This window comes from Papaver somniferum, chromosome 6, assembly GCF_003573695.1.
Source record: "Papaver somniferum cultivar HN1 chromosome 6, ASM357369v1, whole genome shotgun sequence".
NCBI lineage: Eukaryota > Viridiplantae > Streptophyta > Magnoliopsida > Ranunculales > Papaveraceae > Papaver > Papaver somniferum.
In genome coordinates this window covers 85426238-85439735 of record NC_039363.1, presented here as the reverse complement: position 1 = coordinate 85439735, position 13498 = coordinate 85426238, and the positions used below count along the sequence as shown (strand labels likewise).

General features: G+C 37.1%; 3 protein-coding genes across 6 annotated transcripts; 2 read left to right on the top strand and 1 right to left on the bottom strand.

Moving 5' to 3' along the window:
• Nucleotides 1-273: 273 nt before the first annotated feature.
• LOC113288259 (remodeling and spacing factor 1-like) lies at nt 274-4004 on the top strand. 2 transcript variants are annotated; one of them, XM_026537235.1, is made up of 4 exons: nt 274-452; nt 850-2847; nt 3057-3126; nt 3408-4004. In XM_026537235.1, the coding sequence occupies exons 1-3, from the start codon at nt 360-362 to the stop codon at nt 3123-3125; spliced, it is 2160 nt and encodes a 719-aa protein (XP_026393020.1). In that variant the 5' UTR covers nt 274-359; the 3' UTR covers nt 3126; nt 3408-4004. The 2 variants fall into 2 exon arrangements, with proteins under 2 accessions (XP_026393020.1, XP_026393018.1); XM_026537233.1 differs by having other exon boundaries at nt 850-2963.
• Nucleotides 4005-4144: 140 nt separating this feature from the next.
• LOC113288261 lies at nt 4145-5590 on the bottom strand. Its single transcript, XM_026537239.1, has 4 exons — nt 5199-5590; nt 4798-4991; nt 4547-4619; nt 4145-4454 (listed from the first exon to the last, which is right to left on the bottom strand). The coding sequence occupies exons 1-4, from the start codon at nt 5383-5385 to the stop codon at nt 4294-4296; spliced, it is 615 nt and encodes a 204-aa protein (XP_026393024.1). The 5' UTR covers nt 5386-5590; the 3' UTR covers nt 4145-4293.
• A 524-nt stretch (nt 5591-6114) lies between these two features.
• On the top strand, nt 6115-11942 carry LOC113288260 (vacuolar cation/proton exchanger 3-like). Of its 3 annotated transcripts, none has more exons than XM_026537236.1 (13): nt 6117-6780; nt 7437-7556; nt 7736-7990; nt 8070-8137; nt 8247-8275; nt 8502-8698; nt 8800-9000; nt 9361-9486; nt 9739-9855; nt 9933-9986; nt 10151-10267; nt 10386-10482; nt 10873-11409. In XM_026537236.1, exons 2-13 carry the CDS (start codon nt 7512-7514, stop codon nt 11007-11009), a joined length of 1443 nt encoding a protein of 480 aa, XP_026393021.1. In that variant the 5' UTR covers nt 6117-6780; nt 7437-7511; the 3' UTR covers nt 11010-11409. The 3 variants fall into 3 exon arrangements, with proteins under 3 accessions (XP_026393022.1, XP_026393021.1, XP_026393023.1); XM_026537238.1 differs by lacking the exon at nt 10873-11409 and adding an exon at nt 11438-11942 and having other exon boundaries at nt 6388-6780; XM_026537237.1 differs by lacking the exon at nt 7437-7556 and having other exon boundaries at nt 6115-6780.
• The last annotated feature ends 1556 nt before the right edge of the window (nt 11943-13498 follow it).

Below are 13498 nucleotides of genomic sequence, written 5' to 3'. Positions count from 1 at the left end.
ATCTCAATTTGTATGTACTTGATCGATGTAAACAATCATATTTAATATATGAAATTGAGAGAGTTTCTCTTGTTCGTTCGGAAAGAAAAAATAAAATAAAAATAGAATAGGAATTTGAACTACGTTGTGAAACGGGGGCCGGGCTATGCCAAGTGAATCAAACGCCGCCCTCAAATGCCCTAACCCGCACGAGTGACGGCCTGGGAATGAGTGTATGACTTGCTAGGGACGAGTCACACTGTCTAAACGAAATTAAGAATCCCTTATTTCATTTTTTTGAAAATTTATCACACAGTAACATGCTAACAGCAACAAAATAAGAAGAAGGAAAACCCTCTCTGTTGATGAGGACCAACTAGATGACGAAGAAAATTCACCCGGCAAGAAGAAAATCCAGGGTTTCAAAAATGCCAGCAATATCTTCTTCAAATCTTGCCGGTTCTCTCAGTTTGGTATTAATTTTAACTTTACATAAATTCCAACATATTCATATTTTTCTCCTTAATTTCCCTAATTTGATAGAACTCGATAGAAGTTATCTGTTTTGTTTGACATGCTGTTTTTCTTTTAATAAATTTGAGCAGAAAGTGTTTTAACTTTTGAATTATGGTTGTTTGTTAATATAGACTGTTTTTCAAAATCAAATTCTGATAGCCTTTACCGTTGCAGGACCAATTTAAATATGATGATTATCAATTGGCCATGTAACATAACACTGTTGCTAGAAAACTAATTATTGTTGATACATATGTAGCATTGGGAATTTTAGATGGTGGTAAATTAATTAGGGTTTAATTAATTAGACTGTGGTAAATTAATTTGGGGTTGTTTTTCAAATTGTGTGTTCAGATGGCAAATATGAAATATAAGCATGATGATAAGGGTCTTGGTCTTTATACAAATTTTGAAGAGTTGTACGGCAATTCTCATTCGGATCATCTTTCAATAGCAGTGGAGAGATGTAATAATAAGTTGTGTAAAGAAAACATTGAAAAAGCTGATCAAGGTCCTAAACCTGTTGATAGTGCTATGGTTGATACTGGTAAAGCTGAAGTTGATAATGACGAATCAAAAGATGCGTCTATAGATGATTCCAAAGGGGAGTCTATAAATGCGTCCATAGATGAATACAAAGGTGAGTCCAAAGATGATGCGGATGCCAGCATTGGTATAACAGAAGTTGATAATGACGAGTTTAAAGATGATTCTAAATGTGAGTCCATAGATGTGTCCAAAGAGGAATTCGAAGGCGAGTCTAAAGTTGACGCGGATGCTAGCATTGGTATAACAGAAGTTGATAATGATGAGTCTAAAGATGCATCTAAAAATGATGAGGGTGCTAGGATTGGTATAACCGAAGCTGATACGAATGAGGTCAAAGATACGTCTAAAGGCGAGTCTAAAGATACATATAAAGATGATCCTAAAGTTGTGTTCAAAGATGCGTCCAAAGATGAGTCTAATAATGAAAGGAAAGATGCGTCCAAGGTATGTGCGGATGCTAGCAACGGTATATTAGAAGTTGATAATTCTGATTATGATGATGATGACAACAATGATGAAGATGACAATGATAATGATGCTGCTGGACCTAGTACTGGTTGTAAGACCCGGAAAAGATGTCGTGGGTACAGCGATATTGAAGAAGAAGATAGCCTGCTTCCCTTTTCTTTGGATATGGCAAATTGGACAGAGCAAGGGTTATGCATCAAATGTAAGAATGACGACCAGGTCCTTACTTGTAGTGCTAATGGATGCTGGGTAGCTGTGCACACATCTTGTTTGTATGTCACACCTAATTTTGATGACAATGGGTACTTCTACTGCCCCCTGTGTTCATTTAAGCGAGTACTTTCCGAGCTTGACCAAATGAAGAAAGAAAAAAGCATGGCAAAAGAGAAGGTTCGCATTGCTAAAAGGTTACGCAGTCTTTTTATCGGTTGCTCAACTGAGGAAGACTTAACAGTTCACGAGAAGGAATTGAATCATTCAAGAATAGATGCAGACAGAAACTGCTGTAGCTCTAATTCTGGAAGTGGGCAAAGAGGTAGTGATAAAGCAATTTTTGTTGGATTAGAAAATGATCAACAAGAAGCAGTAGTTACTACTGGAGGTGCTGCTGGAAATTTAAGGATAGATACATGTTTGGAAAGTGAGAGTAATGTTGTATTGCATACTGGAGGAGAGGAGGTTACACAAGACACTGGCTGTCCTCAGCGTAACAACATGGAAGATCAACAAAAAGACATTCCTATTCCCAGCGAGTTTGATAATCCTTCAACACGAAGGATAGAAACAGAGACAGAGATGGTCGACAAACATCAAACCTCAAAAGAATGCGAACAAGAAAACCAAGTAGAAGCTTATGCTGAGTGTAGTAACAGAAATTTGTCCTGCGCAGAAGCTGTGACGATTGTGCATTTTGAACAGATAACTCAAAAAGACTTGCCTATACTCGGTCAGTTTGGTAGTCCTCTAACACAAAGTGAAGAAATTGAAAATGAGATCGTTGAAAACCATCAGAACACAAGAGAGAGTGAAAGACAGATGCAAGTGGAAATTGATTGGGAGTTTAGTGAAAGAAATCGGCCCTGCCGAGAAGCTGAGACGTCAAAGAATGTTGCTCTGGCTGGGATGTCCTCTACTTGCCTACAGAAGGGCATGGAAATTGAGAAGGAGATGTCCTCTACTTGCGTACGTAAGGGTAAGGAAATTGAGAAAGAGATGGTTGAAGAGCATCAACGCCCAAAAGAGAGTGAAGGAGAAATGCAAGTGGACACGGACATGGAGAATATAGATGGAGATTCGCGCTGTCGAGAAGCTGAGACGTCTGTACAGGCTGAACAGGTTACTCAAAATACACTTTTACAGTCAAATAATGTTGATCTGGTAGGGACATCCTCTCCTTACCAGCCTAAGGGATGCAAGACTGGCAGGAGAACAAAATCCCTTGCCAAACGCCGGCAAGTTTCTCCTTTATTAAAGATATATTGTCTCATGGTTTGGAAGGTAAAGTAGACTAATGAAATGTCTAAAAATTTTCTTTTATCACGCAGAGCAAGGAAACTACCCAAACCCAAGCGCAATCCACTTTCTTGGTCAGTGGAAGAGGAAGACATGCTTAAGGTATGGTAGACAATATAGATAGTTAAAAATAGTTAACAATAGTTACCCTTAAAAGTAGACAACTTCTCACATTATTCCTTAAAAGTTATCCTCACCTGATGAGAGGTTTAGTAAATAGTAGACAATATAAATAGTTAAAAATAACAAGTGTTTTGCGTAACTTCTCAGATACGCTTTCATTGTTATATTTTTCCTCTCGATCATTACCGCTTCTGTACCGTTTATCTTTCAACGAGTAGCGATCTGTTACTAACCGATGTTTTCAACTAAAAATGACACAGAAAGGAGTAGAGAAAGTTTCATGTGAGGTTAAGAAAAATATGCCCTGGAGGAGCATTTTAGCTTTTGGTTCGTCTGTATTCCACACAACTCGAACACCAGAAGACCTCAAAGATAAATGGAGGACAATGACTAAAGGGAGACGACACAGGTGACTGTGTTTTACATCTGATTCTGGAGGACAAGTTGACATCAAGTACATGAATTTTATGTCAACTCGCACTAAATAGACCTACATGACATTATGGGAAAAAGAAGAATGTAGCAAAATAGGAAAGGAAAAGAAATCAAGAAGAGCGGAGAAAAGTGATCTAGGATTTTTTGATTAAGGTGAAGTTGCAGGTGTCATGATGAACTTTTTTGGATCGCTGGTCTCCCTGTCTGTGAGAGTCAGTGGCTCTTGAAGGGGCGTCTCCTTGCTCAATATGCTGACTGGGTGATATGAGTGAGATAATGCTTTTATTTCTACAGACCATGCTTATAATTCCCTCTGATTTGAAATGTAAATTTGCCATCAAAATGAAAGTAGTTACTGTTTATCTTGTTTATGCTAATAAGGCTACATCAATTTTGTGTTAATATTATATTCAGAAACTGTAGCCGGTGTTGGTTCGTACTACTTTGTGTTGTTTTCAGGCAGGTCTATAACCTCCTACCACTAACCAAGTATGTGCCAGAGGTCGAGTTTAACTATGAACAAATGCTAATAACACATAATTTTCCTTGTCAGGTGATGTGCAATCTGCAAGAATGGTAGTGCTGTTGAAATTTCAAGTTGTATTAGTTTCTTGAAGTACATTTAACAAATTCTTGTGGCATTATAAACAAAGAAAGGAATGAGTTATGCCATGGAGTCTGGTTCAGTGGGTGGGGAGCTTCAAATCCATCCTACTGATCATTCTTCCAAACAGGAAGTATTCCTTGAGCTGCTAATCGTTTCTCAACCCAAAACACCACATGTTTTGCTGTGACCTTTTTTTCATCTATTAGAAAAGGTTCAATAGTGCTCACTTCATTGCCATAGGATGTCAAAGAAAATCCTTTTGGTCCTATTAGCAATAAACAAAAGCAATCAGAGCCAGACATTATACACCTCAGTTCAGTATGACATTTTGCAGAATTGATAATTCAGGTACTTTACCTGTAAGGACTCCGTCTGGGAAGAAAGCCCAAAATGAATAAGGAGTGTCATTCTTCACAAAGGAACCTTCCAACTGTTATTTGACTAAGAATCCATCAGCGAAACACAGAAATGTATTTGTGTGTACTAAAGTAAATGTAATTTAGCATTTGTTTATTCGTATTGAAAAGTCGAGGCACTTAATGCAGAATTTCGATCTTATGGCATAGACCTGTACATGAGACAGACAAACAGGTTTTGGCAACACTAACCTTGTTATCACTGAAGAAAAGCTCAGCATCTAATATATCAGTCTGGGCTTCAAAAATAGCCTTCAGTGAAGGAATTACATCCTGTTCCATCAGTTCAGGTAGAGGTTTTGGTGGAGGTTTGGCAGGAGCCTTTGGCTTTACAGGAGGAACTTCTTTTTCAACTGCTTTTGGTGATTCCTTTGTTTCCGAAGTAACTAAAGACAGTATAAACTAACCAAGTCACTTCTAAGTCATTTTTATTAGGGAAAATTATGAACTTGGAAATCTTTGACATAAATATTGTTTTGACGTTTACTTCTTTGGAGCATGAGTTGTTAAGAGATTATGGTTTCCTCAATGTAAAAAAATATTCGGAATGAGACTGAAGTTCAAGTTGAAGCATAATCAGTTAATGTGTTTACCAGTAGCCGAAGTAGATGATTCTTGCGTTGCAGAACACACGACGACACGTCCCCGTGAAACAGCCAATTTATGTGCTTTTTGTCCGTCATCTCTCATTGGCAGAACAGAAGAAGATATTGGAAAGATAGAAGAAGCTTTAGTGAGCATTGTCGAAGGACAGGCCATTTTAATGCAAGGAGAAGCCATTTATTACACAGCAAGCAGGATTGGCGGCAATGGAAGAAAAGAAAGAGTTACAATTAGATGTAAAATTGTAGATACCGGCTATACCTTTAGCCTAACTGAGTGTACTTGGTTGACGGAATCTTACTTGTTCAAGGAAATGGATAAACGAAGTCATGATTACCCATTTTCTTGGGGGGAGTTAGCTATTAGGAAAAGAGTGGTGGGAAACAAATTGGCAGTATTCAAAGTGTAATTTGATCCCCATGTTTCCTATATTCGTTATGGATGAGTGAAATTAGTCTATCTCTCTCACTCATAATATCTCCATCTTGTTATCATGAGCTAGAGTAGATACTAGTAGGGAAATGACTTTTTCCTTGCATTTGTAACACGGCAATGAAAAAACTCTTGGAAAAATCAAGTCGGGTGCTGTTACTTTCTTTTCTAGTGGGGGATGTAAATTCCAAGCATGAGAAGGATTGCAGGCCGACTTATAACCACTAGGGTATTACTCATCCAATCTCATACAACGTATAACCATAAGAATTTTCATACAACGATTTCGCAGTAAAAGTCTTCTACGTGGGTGGTACGTCGTCATCTCAACTTGTAATGATGTGAAGCCCCCTTGATTATAATGTCTATAGTGCTTTGGTCTAGAAGCTAGAATTGAATCTATAGCCAATTTCCCGAACTTCACCTTCTTTATTCAAAATTTCAAACCTAAAAAAAAAAAAAACTCCTTTAGTATCTAGCATAAACCCTTTTTAGCACTCTAGTGTGAAAATTGCAGATGCTTGCATTAATATTGAGTTCTTGAGGGTAGTTTTTTCAGTCATGGGCTGCCTGATATAATTATAGGGGTGGTAGACAGAAATTAAAAAGGCAGGGACCATCGGAAAATCGATAGGTCCAAGAAGCAACAGATATTTATCACTCTCCCTCTACGTTTCACTTTCATCTATCTATCTATTTTATAAAAACAAAATTCTATTTTTCAGTTTTTTCAGTTCTTCGGAAGGAGGAGAAGAAGAGGGAATATAAAAAAGACGGGAGTTAACCGGAAATTACGGGATATTAGTTATTGTTTGGTTATTAATTCATCCTAATAATAAAATTGAAAAGAAGAAAAAAAAGAGAAGAGAAGAAGAAGAAAGATTAAAGAAAAGGTTTTTACTTGTCAATTCCCTCCTTTCTCGTCTCCGAAGAATTTTCTCTTCCCCTTCTCTCTGTCCACCTCTCTTCTCATTCTTTCCTTCTCTACGACTGCACAAAACAATCTTGATTCCTCAATCTTCTCTTTTTTCAGAAACCCTAAGTTTTTATTTTTGAAGACACCTGAAACTTCTGGATCATTATAGACACCGAGTGAGGGATTGGGATTTGTTGTTGATCTACTTCAAATGTATTCCAAAGGTTTGATTCATGTTTTCTCATATCGTTGTCACGTTCATGGCATTATGACTTTTATAAGTTTTTGTTTTCATCTTGTTAATCTTCTTGAAATTTAAATTTACGGTAGTCTAGGAAAAGTATTATAATTTTGACTAAACAGGTTATTGTCTTGGTAAATTTCTAAAACGAATTGAGGATTTCTTGACTATTTGTAAAGGAAAAGAAAGAATTATATGATTACTTCAATGCTGTTGTTTTCACTTTTATTCAAATTCTATGTTTCCTTTGAAAAAACGTTACATATAGATTCTTCTGGGGATAGTTTGTCGTGGACGACTCTGTCGTTGACAATGCCTCTTCACAGCATGGTTGGATGGCCAACTTTTTTAAGGCATGAATACCACTCGCCTTGCCCCTTTGCGTTTATGATATGAATTGTATAAAAATGCTTGCTAATAGGAATTTTTTTTTCTCCGAATTGTATAGAGTAGATATTTGTTTATCATGTGAATATAGCTATCAATTAGAAAATAAATAAAAATAAAACTTAGTCCTGAAACTGGTTGAAACCTCCTTCCTAATTAGTTTAGGTAACGATAGGTTTTGGAACCTTGGGGCTGTTGACCTCTCCTTGGATAACTTAGCTTCACCTCTCTTTACTTCCCTTCTTATTGTAGGACTTTTGACTTAGACGCTTGGAAATGATGGGTGTCATGCTTGGTAATGGGTTACTTTCAGCATATACACTGTAGATGGGTAGCAAATCTCATTCGTTTGGACCCCAATCACACATAGAAGTAAGTTCTCTAATCGTTTGAATTTATTTTAGCCAGTGACATGTTTATATCGTGTTGTAGCAACATTATCACAAAGTCTTATTAGATCAATAATTGGTTCTTGTTAGGATCATTACTGCTGTAGACAACAGTCCACCCAATTATCATTGACATATAACGAAATGACTGCATTTTCACAGATGGGAGCACTAGACGAAAGATCAGTACTTCAATTTGATGATGAGAATCTTTCAAGTCCATCAGTTCGCTCAATTGATAGAACGACAGATTCCTTAGATGCATTGCACCCCAAAGCAAGTTCACAAGCTAATTTTACATGTATGGGAAATCCGGTATTCCGGAGCTTAAAGATCGTGATCTTTTCGAACAAATTAAACATACTTATGCCTTTTGGCCCTCTAGCAATCCTAATACATTATCTGACTGGCAATCATGTAAGTTGCACTTATCTTTAAGCAAATTTGTCACACTTTGTATTTGTTAATGCTCCAATTTTCTCTCTTGTGGATTCAGGGTTGGGTATTTTTTCTGAGCTTAGTAGGAATAACACCTTTGGCTGAGCGTCTGGGTTTTGCTACAGAGTAAGGGCCTATCGAGTCTCCCTGTATTAATTGTGTTTTTAGCATTAGTTGTTATAGTTTTTCCAACATCACAAGGACCTGAAACAGATTGTGTTTATCTGTTGTGTAGGCAGCTAGCTTTCTTCACTGGACCTACAGGTAACTAATAACCTTTCTCCTGTTTTAACTTCAGTTTATTTTCTGGTTGTGAGGGTTCATATGGTAAGGTGCAGTGTATATATTTAATGCCATTCCTTAGGTGATGCTAAAATAATGTTGTTTAATAATCATTTTAGCTAGTTGATAAACATAATATTCATAGTGATTAATCTGCATCTATTCTGATCTTTTTGCCATTCATAATACATTGAATTGGAACATACAGTTGGGGGTCTGTTAAATGCTACTTTTGGAAATGCCACCGAATTGATAATATCAATTTATGCATTGAAAAATGGAATGATGCGCATCGTACAACAATCATTACTGGGCTCAATTTTATCAAATATGTTGCTGGTGCTTGGATGTGCGTTCTTTAGTGGTGGTGTCGTTTTCTTCAAGAAGGAACAAGTTTTTAACAAGGTAAGCATAACCCTCTTTCCAAAATCTGCTTCACTTAATCACGCTGTCTTCTTCATGTTGCGGATGATGAAAACTGGCATTGTTGTACCTCCGTTATGCAGACAGCTGCAACAGTTAACTCAGGATTGCTCCTGATGTCAGTTATGGGCATACTATTTCCAGCTGCACTCCATGCTACACACACTGAGGCGCATGACGGGAAATCAGAACTGGCGCTGTCAAGATTCAGCAGCTGCGTAATGCTGATAGCTTATGGAGCCTATCTCGTTTTCCAGTTGTTCAGTCACAAGCGTTTATATGAGGTTAGACACTTCAATGCTTTCAGAAATCAAATTTCTTAATTGCAGATTTGGTTAGATCTGTCTACAGATGAGAGAAGTCCTTTTTATCCTCAGAATTTCTATCTTTTTACACCTTTCTTTGACTATTCCATGTTTGTATTTTTACTATCTAATTTCTTCATCTTTTAAAGTGTGATCCCTAATCCAACACATTATATGTGGAACGACGCACACTTAGGCTGCGGCTGTCTAGTAATATTAATCAGTCCATCACATATTATGTTGGACGGTCTTCCTTAGGGCTTCTCATTTTACAGGAATCTTCTAGTTTAGATTTATTTGTTATTCGCTGTGTGTATCTCTAATGTGATGTTAACTCAGGGAGAAGCTGGTGATGATGACGACGATGAAGTTCCTGAGATCTCTAAATGGGAATGTATAATATGGCTTGCAATTTTGACAGCTTGGATCTCTGTCCTCTCTGAATACTTGGTCGATGCCATAGAGGTTTGTTGCATTAGTGGCCTTTTCTCCCCAAAGAGATTACATGATAACTTCCCATGTTTCACTCTATGTTTTCCTTTAAGCAAAGGACAATTTTATTCTTTCGCCAGATACCATGAACTGTAAACTTACAAAACCAGTCCTAGTATAATATCTGGGCAGTCAATGCTGAAAGAGAAAAACGGTTTATTAGGAGCTGAAATGGTGGATTTCGCTGTCCTTCTCATCCTAGAAATTTTTGGATTACTTTTTCAGGGAGCATCTGTTGCATGGAAAATGCCGATTGCATTCATTAGTGTTATCCTGCTTCCCATTGTGGGAAATGCTGCAGAGCATGCAAGTGCTATTATATTTGCTATGAAAGACAAGCTAGTAAGTTTTTTAACATATGGGAGTATTAGCACTTTACAAGTTTGAGTAGAAAATAATTTTTTTTTTTTTTTATGTAGGACATTTCTCTGGGAGTTGCCATCGGGTCCTCAACGCAGATAGCAATGTTTGCGGTAAGTATAAACTTTTTGTGTTTGCTGACATTTCTAGCTTCATCTGGAGCTTGGGTTTCTGTCAGTTGACTATTCCTTTCTCTTCTGTTGTGATGTTTTTTGCTTTCCCTGTTGATTTGCTTTTATTTATGTTTGGATTTTGTGTTTTGGAATGTTGCCTGCAGATTCCATTTTGCGTGATTGTTGGCTGGATCATGGGGCGCCCAATGGACCTAAATTTCCAAGTTTTCGAGACAGCTACACTATTTATAACAGTCTTAGTTGTAGCCTTTTTGCTTCAGGTTTGTTTTTGAAACCAGTTTTCTGCACACCTTATGCGTATCAACATTTATCAGTTAGTAATTTTTTTCCTTCCAATTTGTAAATTTCATATTCATGTTAATTACGGTCCCTATGCAGGATGGAACTTCCAACTACTTTAAAGGGCTGATGCTCATTCTTTGTTATTTCATAGTTGCTGCCAGTTTCTATGTACATGTAGACCCTTCTTCAATCGGTAAGTTCCTTTGTAAAATCAACATCATGTGCCTTGAGCACTTGATCTCTTTTAAGTTTTGAGTTTGTTGGGTCATTCACCAATTAGATGCAATTAATGATTTTGCATACAAAGGGGCTTTTGAGTTGAAAGTTGAGATCCATTTGTTTTTTAAGAGGCAGTTCGATATCTGGTAATTTAAGACATAACCCTCAAATCATGAAACTAGTCTGCTAGATCTGCATTTTAAGATACCAAATTTGTTTAAAACCCCAAAATTGGTAGAATGCTAAAACACCAAATTTTCCTTTTTTGTATTTTTATATAGTGGCTATACCACATTTCTTCTTCTTCCTTTCTCCTTAATTTTCTAACTAATTCATTGTACGATAATACTCTCTTCATGGCCAGCTTCAGCTCCCCCTCACATGGCCTCTACGCCGCCACCACCACCACCACCACCGCCGCCACAATTATCACATCTCTTAAAGATCCAAAAAAATGAGTTTAAGAGATCGTCAAAGACATTTTTAGAGAGAAAGAAATAGGTATCTAGGAAGACAAACTGAGCTTGTGAAGAGTGACAAAGGAATCATCAAAGAAATTGAAACGCCCTGAGATAAAATCTTCATACGAGAAGAATAAATTATTAGGCAGAAAAACTATCTATACAAGAAGTGAAGATTTTGCGAAATTAGGGTCGATGGTGCTGTCTTGTTTGTTGTTTGTTGATTTTACACAATGAGTGAATTGTCGGCAAACAAGAGCACTGTTATTTCGTAGTCCCATTAAATAGGTTGCCTTTTTGTGCTTTTACGTTTTCTGAACATTAGCTGGTCTTACCTTCGTTTTGTAGTCTGTAGTTTTGTTTGATTTTGTATTTTGCTTGTTGGATGACTGTATATGCTGCTACTGAGGAATTTGTAGGGAAGTTTTACAGTAAGAATTTCAACTGATGAAAAACATGTTTCTGCAGAGGATAAGAAGCCTTCCAAGGCATAAAGCATTAAGGAGGTAGATCATGTATCAATGAGATATTGGATCCAAACAAGTAGTCGCTTGTGGCCCATTTACATTGCTGTATAGTATTTGAACGATTCTCCTTTGCTGCTGCTGTCCAGGATGGGTTGTAGTTAGTTCATTTTTCTCACGAGGTTACTGACATGACCAAAAATCTGCTTATACTTCTCTGGCACACCATCAGCGAGGAGAAGATGTCATCTTTTTTAATATAGAGCCCTTAATCACATGTAAATTTTGGGAGGAAGAAAAGTTAAGAGAAATTTGAACTGTAAGAAAAATGTGATGTGAGAAATCAATTTTTCTCGTTCAGATCCTTAATTTATTCCAGTAATTTGGTTTCCTATGTGAACTATTGCTACTGGCATATTTTTAGGATAGTAGATCACAAATACTACTTGTCTATATATATATAAATAGAGTCGGGGTGCATACTAAAGCGGCACTCATTTCAAGGAAAACCTTAGTTATTTGCACAAGAGGCCTGTTTCTTTTTTTTTTCTTCCACACCAAAAGCTGGTTGCTTGAATTGATACCCTCCACGTTCAATTTGTTTGTACACTTTTTAGGGATTCAGCCATCCGCAATTTGATGGCAAATTTTTACTGTAGGACATCATAAACTTGATGAGGTGGTTAAAATGTAAAATAGAAAAGACTGTTTCAGTTCTTTTAAATTCTTTTTAATTTTTCTTTGAATACTGGCTTGTCTTGGTTTTTGAATTTCAACATTATAAAATCCTTGAATATATTATTTTTTCTTCGAACCTCGACTGTCTGGTTGGTAATCAACTGTGGGAAATTAAGATGAAATTTAAGGACGGCAATGTCAACTTAAAACCAAGGAAGGAAGGTCCTTCAAGTTGAGCAGACATATACGTAGCTCATTGATTCCCTCTCCACCTTCTGTCTATATATAGAGTTTTATGCGTTGACATTTCTTTCTCTCGAGTAGCGGAGTAGAGATTTGGAGAAAGTACGTAAGAAAGAATGGCCAGGGCTTTAATCTCTATTCTCCGCGGTGGTGTTAGAGGTTATTCTGAGATAAAAATTACCAGTTCTGGAAATGTATTGATGCTAGTTTGTATTATTGTGATATCAGTTTCAGTAGTTTCAATGATCATCTTTGCCTGTGGTCGTCGAGATAATTCTAAGCAGAAGCCTATGAAGGGTAAGAAGAAGCCTAAGAAGGATCGAGGATCAACCTGCGGTGGTGGTGGCGGATGTGGAGGCGGTTGTGGTGGATGTGGTGGGTGATTTACAGATATTAGTATATGGATACTAGTGAAATGATTTTTTGTAAGGATTTAGAAACGAAAAGATTCAACGAGGCTGTATGGAGAGCCGTATACATAATTTGCTCGAGTAATATGCAGAGCCGTATTGATTGTTGTCTTCGCAGATGGTATCAGGAGTTTATACAGAGCAGTATTCTCGATCAATTTTACACTTCTTCGTTAATGAGGCATTTACGACTGTAGAAGTCAAATTCAGTAGCACCTCGTTATTGTAAATTAATTCGTAATAAGTTAATTAATATTTATAATCAACACATTTTAGTCTAGGAAGAACCACAGAAGTGCTACAACTCGAGCAGGTTTGAAACTTTGAAAACCCCTCTTATTTACAGAAAAGGTCGTGAAGCGGTCATTGTAGCGGGTTTAGCCGCAGCTCACAACTGAAACCCCAAGTGACTATGCTTGGTTTATATGCCAGATTTGGCATATTCGTTTGGCTTTTGTAACTTTCAGCAACTGAATTTGGGGTCTTTGGTCTGTGGATGCTGTAATCATAAACTGGCATAAATCTCAGTACAAAAATCAAATTGTGTGGTGCGATGAGGAATATGAAATCCACTTATTCCGAGCTTACAAACAAAGATGTCCACAAAAAATAAAGTAACTACGACTTGTGTGGTGATAGTGAACTAGTACCAATTGGCTATTCAGCACGCCAATGGCCAATTAATATCGTTTATATAGTCAAGGGTTTGAACCAGAATTTAATCGATAAGCAAA

Excerpts from the sequence above, each read along its gene's own strand:
- LOC113288259 (XM_026537233.1), top strand. The coding sequence starts at position 360 with ATGACGAAGAAAATTCACCCGGCAAGAAGAAAATCCAGGGTTTCAAAA. Across the intron at positions 453-849 it reads TTGCCGGTTCTCTCAGTTTG|ATGGCAAATATGAAATATAA; the intron begins GTATTAATTTTA and ends TTGTGTGTTCAG. Across the intron at positions 3,127-3,407 it reads AAGAGGAAGACATGCTTAAG|AAAGGAGTAGAGAAAGTTTC; the intron begins GTATGGTAGACA and ends AAAATGACACAG.
- LOC113288261 (XM_026537239.1), bottom strand. The coding sequence starts at position 5,385 with ATGGCTTCTCCTTGCATTAAAATGGCCTGTCCTTCGACAATGCTCACT. Across the intron at positions 4,620-4,797 it reads TTTTCTTCAGTGATAACAAG|TTGGAAGGTTCCTTTGTGAA; the intron begins GTTAGTGTTGCC and ends GTCAAATAACAG. Across the intron at positions 4,455-4,546 it reads CCCAGACGGAGTCCTTACAG|GACCAAAAGGATTTTCTTTG; the intron begins GTAAAGTACCTG and ends TATTGCTAATAG.
- LOC113288260 (XM_026537236.1), top strand. The coding sequence starts at position 7,512 with ATGGGTAGCAAATCTCATTCGTTTGGACCCCAATCACACATAGAA. Across the intron at positions 7,991-8,069 it reads ATTATCTGACTGGCAATCAT|GGTTGGGTATTTTTTCTGAG; the intron begins GTAAGTTGCACT and ends TTGTGGATTCAG. Across the intron at positions 10,483-10,872 it reads TGTAGACCCTTCTTCAATCG|CTTCAGCTCCCCCTCACATG; the intron begins GTAAGTTCCTTT and ends CTTCATGGCCAG.